Source organism: Solanum verrucosum, unplaced genomic scaffold (genome assembly GCF_900185275.1).
Source record: "Solanum verrucosum unplaced genomic scaffold, falcon-dt-bn FXZP01000268.1, whole genome shotgun sequence".
In the NCBI taxonomy this organism is placed as follows: Eukaryota; Viridiplantae; Streptophyta; class Magnoliopsida; order Solanales; family Solanaceae; genus Solanum; species Solanum verrucosum.
Window position 1 is genome coordinate 4415062 of NW_026019957.1, and position 7982 is coordinate 4423043.

General features: G+C 32.9%; 1 protein-coding gene across 1 annotated transcript in view; it reads left to right on the forward strand.

The window, feature by feature from the left end:
- The window catches only part of LOC125814382 (hydroxyproline O-arabinosyltransferase RDN2-like), a 20011-nt gene extending 12918 nt beyond the window's left edge, over nt 1-7093 (forward strand). Inside the window, exon 9 of the mRNA XM_049493835.1 lies at nt 7005-7093. Coding sequence (XP_049349792.1) covers nt 7005-7058 — 54 coding nt within the window. The 3' untranslated portion in view covers nt 7059-7093. The remainder of the gene's footprint in view (nt 1-7004) is intronic.
- The last annotated feature ends 889 nt before the right edge of the window (nt 7094-7982 follow it).

The window sequence follows — 7982 nt, forward strand, 5'->3', positions numbered from 1 at the left end:
ATCCACAATTACAAAAATATATTTTTCCCTCTCTACTTTGCACACAAATTGGTCCACATAAATCTATATGAAGTAGTTCAAAAGGCTTGGTTATATTACCATTGCTTTTGGCTTGAACGAGGACTTCACATGTTTTCCTTGAGCATATGTCCACATACTTGATCATCATTGAATCTCTTAGTAGGTAACCCTTTGATGAGGTCTCTTGATATGAGCTTGTTAATTTTTGAGAAACTTATGTGTCCTAGCCTCTTATTCCAAAGAAGAGAGCTGTCAATAATAGCACTGGGACATTTTAGTGAATTCTCTTTAGGACTCATGATGTCTGCTTTGTATACATTCTTATTCCTCTTTCCACGAAGAACTAGTTTCCAGAGATTGAATTGAACATTCTCTGTTCATTTGAAGTGAACATCACATTGTTTCCTTTTTTGCACATTTTAGACACACTCAACAAATTGTGTGGTAGTTCTTTAACGTAGTACGCATTGTCCATTGCTTCAGTGTAATTGAGTCCAACCTTTCTTATTCCCTGAATTTCATCATTTTTTTCCATTTCGAAGGCTACATTTCCACTTTTGTAGTTACTCAGTAAGATGAAGTTATTTTTGTCACCATTCATGTGTCTGGAGAACGCAATGTCTACGTACCATTACTTCATCTCTCCTCCCACCAGTTGTGCATCAATATTCAGAGGTTAGTTTGGGTAGGGAAATCCACTTAGGTCCCTGTTTATTAAAAAAAGGATGAATGAGATTTTTCTTATACTATCTTGGTTAGGGTTAGGTTTCGAAATCAATTTCGTGATTCCTTCCCCATATGGTTTTCAAAAAACCCTTAGATTATTCTCCTGAGCTATTAACCTTTTAGGGCATGTGTTACTCTTATGTACGACTAGCCCACATTGAATACATAGACAATCTTTGTTGAGATTTGTGATTTCAATAGACTTCCGGTTGATCCTATTCCATGTCTAATGGATGATTGACCCTTTTGGATACTGTCAAGCATGATGGAAGATCTTGTCCATCTCATAGTATGTTGTGCTTCCATCTTAGTGATATGAAGCTCTTTGTGGAGAACTTTATTCTTTTTAGTCATTGAGTATAGGTCATTGATTGTTTTTCTCAATATTTTCATTTTCTTTTCTTAAAGATGCACAGTCATCCATAAGTCCATAATTTGTTCTCTTTTAGAACTAGTTGACTGGTATGAATCTATAAGAGTATTTAATAGAGATTCAAGTTTTCTCTTAGAGTATGAATGAAGATTTTCTTTGATGTGATGAAAGCTTACCTTGGATTGTTTGTCATCTACTTCATCTTTTTTAAAATTTGTTCTTGCCATTAGTGCCAAAATTGTTTCCTGATATTGACAAGTATTTCTTTTGTCTTGTACTTCTGTTAAGAAGACTAGTGCAAGAAAGTCATACTTGTCTGTCTCTTCAATTGCCAGTATGACTGATTTCCAAAGTTTCTATCTCCATACTCTTCCTCAAATTGATTCCATAGTTGCAAATGCTCTTTTTACCGAGAGATGAACTTCTTGATTGGCCAGCCTCCTATTTGTGGAAATATACTTATCATTCTTCATTTCCTAGTTTTCTCTAGATTGTTTCTCTTGCCCTCCAAGGCCCATAGTGGAAATTTTTTGATAAAGTAATCTGGACTTTCACATTTGTGATAGACCTGCTCCTTTGGATCCTTCACAGTTGAGTTTTAAAAATTCATTCTCTAAAATACTTTTCCTTTATTTAGCATTCTAGAGAATGGCTTGGTCATTAGTATGGTGTTTTCATCCCTGAAATCTTCTAGTGTTGTAGCCTTGAGATCCAGGTTCTTATCTTTTCTCGTTCCTCTAATTTCCTTTTCTTAGTTTTTCTTGAGTTCATAGGTCATAAGATTTCTAATGTCATCCATAGTTAGCTTATCTATGTGACATGCTTCTGTGTTACTTTTCTCTCCCAAGATTCTAGAAGAACACTTAGAAGTTTTCTGACGGCCGTTCTGTTAAGAGTTACTTCTCCTAATGAGTAGATTTCATTAATGATTGCAGTAAACCTGGTAAGCATATCTTGAATTGTTTCACCTTCTACCATTCAAAACAACTCACATATTGCCTATTCAAATTGACAATTTTAGACTTCTTTACCTGAGTTGTCCCTTCATGAGTGGTTTGTAGTATTTTCCATATTGATTTTGCATCCTGACATAATGAGATCCGATTGTACTCATCTGGACCTATAAATCATATCAAAATCTTCTTAGCCTTAGCATTGTTCTGAATTGCAAGTTTATTCCCAGCATCCCATTCCTTCCTTTCCTTTGGTATCTTAGTGATTCTATAAGTTCCCTTTTTCATGGGTATGGTTAGTCATCCAAGAAAACTCCCCATAGGTATGAATTTTCTTCTATAAAGTGATCCATCATGCGGTTCTTCCACCATCCATAGACTTTCCATTGAACAATGGTTGTCAAGTTTGGGAAGTTCCTTCTTGTGGTGTAGGTGGTGCAACCATTGATCCTTTTCAAGATGCGAGTCTTCTAATGTAAAGACCTACTCTGATACAATTAAATAAAGCTTACCCCTATACAAGAACCAGGTTCTTGTACATTTACCAAAATAAACAATTGCAACACAATAAAATAGAGATTCTATCACGGAAACCTTCGTCCCTCAAAGAAAGGAAAAAACCACACCGCAGTTTTATTACCTTTAAGCACAATTCAAGATTACAACTCAATAATCAATGAACTAACTCTAGTACCTTTACTCTCTATCGATTAACTATAATCGAAGACTCTACTCTCAAAAAAGTCAAACTCGCTTCTTGTTATAATTCTCTCGAACTCACTCTCTTTCTCTCTTAGAATACACATCTTAAACACTGATTCAAGACAAACCAATGTAACACTATACTTCAGAAAGAAGTACTAGATCCTAACTTTAGTACTTCTTTCTTTCACTTTCTTGATCTCCTTGATGATTCGACCTTTGCTTGGAATAATTTTTCTTAATTTGTTATTTCTCAAAGGCAACTATTTCTCTCTTTTCTTCTGTCCTTTTATAGAGGTTGGTTTTTTCCTTGATCAACTTCTACATGGAAAGAAATAATTTTTCCTAGATATCTAATCAATTTCCTTATAGAACTTGTTTACCTTCTTCATTTTTGGTCTAGGAGTCTTCTGCTTTTATTGTTTTCCTCTTTTAATTTGGCTTGCTGTTTTGGACACGCTTTTGCTTTTTTTATCTCTGAATAAGTGAACTCTTCCCGCCTGTTCATATTAAGTTTGGTATGTGTTATGTGAACCTTGTTCATGTTGTCATCATCAAAAGTATTTTGATTAATTCATTATTCACAATATATGCCCTTTGGGTGTGGCTTGTGGAGGAATATTTTTAAGGGATGAGATTATTTTAGTGCTAACATCTCATTTAAGGTAGGATATATATAGGAGGAGGTTTAGTTTCTAGGGACAAAGGTGGTGTGGGGGTGATATTACTGAACGATGATCTCCTGATTTTGTTCTTAATATCATGTGAAGGAAACTTGACGCTACACCTAATTAGGGGAACACAAGGAAAATGGAACTTTTGGGATTTTACATTTAGAAGGGATTTCCACAATTGGGAGGTAAATGAGTTTCAAAGGTTGTTGGCGCTACTTTTTAGGAAAGGTACTCCAGTGGATAATCCCGATGCTTTGTGTTGGGTTTAGGGAACAATGGATTTCTCTTAGTTAAGTTTTTTTTATGAATTATTTTTATTAGGGAGAAGGTTAAGTTTCTAGGTTATGTAGTATGGATTCCACAAATGTTGAAGAAGGTGTATTTTTTTTCTTGCCCAACTGCTAGAGTGGTGATCTTGATGGCGGAAAATCTGAGAAAACGGAAGATTGTTTGCATCAGATGGTGGATCATGTGTAGGGAAGCGGGAGAGGACGTCGATCATCTTATTCTACATTATGATATTACAATGAGGTCATGCTGGGATTTGTCTAGGTGGTTTTAAACTTCTTGGGAAAGGCCAAAATCTTTGAAAGATTTGATGTTTTGTTGGAGGAGTGGGAGAAAGAGGAGAAGATGTAGGGCATGGAACATGGCTCATCTTGTGTTGATGTGGGTTGTTTGGGGAGAGAAATAATAGAGCTTTTGAGGGGATAGAGTCTATTTTTACTATTCTTAGAAAAGGTGTCCAGTCATTTATTTTCTTTTGGTGCACTCGTAAAGTTCTTTGTTGTTGAGAAGTGATGCAAGCCAAGTTTAACCTTGCGCAGGAAGCCAAGATATGGAGTTGGTACACTTTTCGTCGAGTCGGGAAGCTTGGAGGGTTCTTGGAATGAAGAGTTAAAGTTCAAGAACATACTAAAGTGGAAGTACAAGGGAGAAGGGAGAAGGGAGAAATAGGTTATTCTTAAAACAACACAAGACTTTTGACTAATAAGACTAGGAAGATCGTTAACTCATTAAGGGTATTCTTTTAATCATCACCATTATTTCTTTAGTCTTAGCCTATTCTAGTATAAATACTATAATATGTCATTTTAGTAGGTAGATTATTTTTGTGATATTGAGATTATGAGTGATACTCTAGAGTCTAGAGAGAGTTGGGGCTATGGCCTTTATTGCTATTTCATGTTTATAAATTGCTGGCTTGACAACGCTTTCCTCTTGAAGGTTATCTTCTAGTTAGGTGTTTGTTGGATTCTATTAATCGCGGGTTTAAGGTTTCTATTGCTATAGTTTTCAATTAATCTCCATCTGGTGTTTTTTCTATCCTTCTATTTTTAATTCTTGTTCTTAGTGTTATGGTTTCAACTTTCACATTTCAGTTTTATATCAAGAAGAACGAGTGGAGTTTGTAGAGAATCATGTCTTTTTTGTAGATTCTTAACCTTTTGGTATACAATGAAATATGTTTACCTTATAAAATAAAGAAAATGAAACATTTCCCTCAATCCCAAATTCTAACCATTATAACAAAATTGTTTTGATATTATATACAATATTATTAATGATTCACTTGGAAATAACATATCCATTATGAGTTTATCTTTTACAGAAACACTAATAATTTGTTTTTCAGGTCCATTTCATTTCAATGTTGAGGTTTTTTTTATTAAGTAGATTCATTGCTGGTATCAAGAAGATGCTAAGTGTCATCTTCATTACTATCATCTATGCCAAAGTAGGAAGCTGACAAGCAACAAAAAAAGTCTATACTTAAAAACTATTTAGAATATTAGTTCTTGGAAACAAAAGAAGCAGTAGTCTATGTGGATGGAGATAACAAAATAAAAATATTTTTCGGGGAAGGTACCGGGGGATAGTTTGTCCCAACAGAACAGAAGTATATATTGGATTCTTACGGGTCTCGTTATCATTCTTGAACTTACCAATCAGTTTGTCATAATCCCATTGCATTGCACTCCCATAACATTCTTTGTGTCATCCATCCTTTGTTGAATATGTATTTCACCTTTATCTTCATGCCATGCTTATGAAGAATTAGAAGTTAATATTTGAGTTTCCAACATTTAGGCACCATATATAACATCATTTGGTCTCACTTTTTCTTGTTCTTCTTATAATGTTAAACTTGTAGTCCATATTCCGTCTTATTTCTACTTATCCTAAAAACTATGATCTCTAGTATTCATCTCCATAATACCAGATTTTGGTTAACTCCCTTTCTAATTTTTTCAATAATTACGATACGATTTGCAGATAGCAATTTCATGCACCATGAAACATTAATTTTTATTCTTTTGGTCGACTAACTTTGTAATTTTTTCTTATGTATCGACATGGATGCATTCTTCTCCACTTGTTTGGCCTCCTTTGTCCTAATGAAATATTAAACAACTTAATTAGCCATTTTACTATAACCTCAATAATGCATTATCCTATATACCATATAAACTACATGCCTTTTTTTATGAGCAACTTTCACATATAGTAAAAATAAAAAACATATTTGTATGTTATAGCTATAGTTTGCATAATTGCGCTCCATAGAGAATTTTATGTTTGTTATAGAGCTTGTGATTTGTATAATTCGCTATACATATACGAATGGCTATTAATATGTATATTTCGCTATACATATACGAATGGCTATTAATATGTATATTTCAGTATACATATACGAATATGGTTATTAATATGTATATTTCGGTATACATATACGAATCAATTGTATAATATGTGTTTGTATAAAACGAGAAAGAAAGAAAGACAAAAGAAAACTGGGCAGGGAAAGATTTGTATTTGTATAATTTTAAGTGTATAGGACGAAAATATATGTATTTGTATTTGTGTATATACAATTTTCTCTCGTTTTATACAAACAAAAACACAATTTATACATTTGTGTTGTATAAAGTGAGAGAGGCGAGGTGAGCAAGATTTGCTGGGAGAGAGGCGACTGGCAAAACAGTTTGCGACAAATTAGAATTAAATGAAACAGTGTTTATAACATTTAATTTGAATTAATAGTTTTCTATTTTATACCATTTTCCCTTTTTTTTATCCCTCTTATTTTTATGTCATTCTTGAGTAGTATATCTAAGTCTAGGTGTGTATCTAGGTTTGTATGGATGACAAATGAATGAAGATTTATCCTCAAGAGTTGATCAAAATCGCATTCCCATCCTCATGATTTACCCTTTCATTCTCTAGTATGTTTTTGTGGCATCTTGGTACAAGTCAAAGATTTACCTCAGGTTGGGTGTCATCTTGTCTGATCACATTTAGGGCGTCTCCATTTTTTTTATTTTGCTTTAGTAGGTTTTGCATATCCTCATTCCACCATTACTATTCTTTTGACACATGTAAAGTTTAATGTCTTGTATGGTTTCACCTATTGTGTACGTTACTTGTTCAACTTAATATTATATACTTCATTTTTTAGCATTCCCCTCCTAGTATGTCGGATTTCTGAAAGACCATTTATTAAATTACTTGTTGATTTTATTTTTTGACTTATAACAATTGACATTGTAGGTAACTCTCGTGAAGATGGTAAACAAAGCAACTGCCAACATTCCAAATTGGTGAGCAGAGCAGTGATATTATACTATTTGAAGCCCAACCTACATAAAACAAACAATTCTGTTTTTTACTCACAAAAATGTTATGCATACAAGGTTTATAATGGAAATGTTTATCTAGTAAACATCTTTTTGTTGAAAAACTATATGCATAACGGAAGCATACCCGAATTTTTTCCGTTCGAAATTTCTTATCACATATCATCATCTGTGAAATAGATACACGAATCAAGAACAAAGAACAAAATTCTAAAACTATTTACATTATCTGAATACTATTTTTTTAAAATCAGCATATTTATGTATACATTGAATATTAAAATTCAAAACATACCTTATAGATATTTATGCATCTTGAACAACAAATTTTGAAGAAAAAATAATCACTCATGCAACATACATATATGGTGTCAGATATTCACTCTAATAAATGAAGAACCAGAGCTAACTCAGATGGAGAGTATATTGTTAATTTAAACCAAGTGAATATCATTATCCCTAGATCCATTGATCCAACCATATATTACTCAGATAGGGAGAGTCAATACAAATTATCAAAACTAGAGATTAAATCTAGTGACTTGTACTAATTTCATCCGACATGGAGGAAGGTCTAAGCCAACACGTGAACTTAATACTTCACTAGAATTTAGTCATCCATAGAGAACACACTCTATCACCTTTGTATCATAATCAAGTAATTTTTCATTTAAATTAATTTTCAAGATTCAAAAATATCTAAAAAAAAATAACTTCATCTAAAAAACCTCAAATTTCCAAATCACTTTATAACTATGAATATTTTTAATTTGACCGTTTCTGATGAACTTACTGATTTTAGATCAATTAGAGTTTAAAAATAATTTTATCTCCAAAGTTATGATTAAATTCAGATTGAAACGATTTAAGAAAAATAATCAGATCCATATCC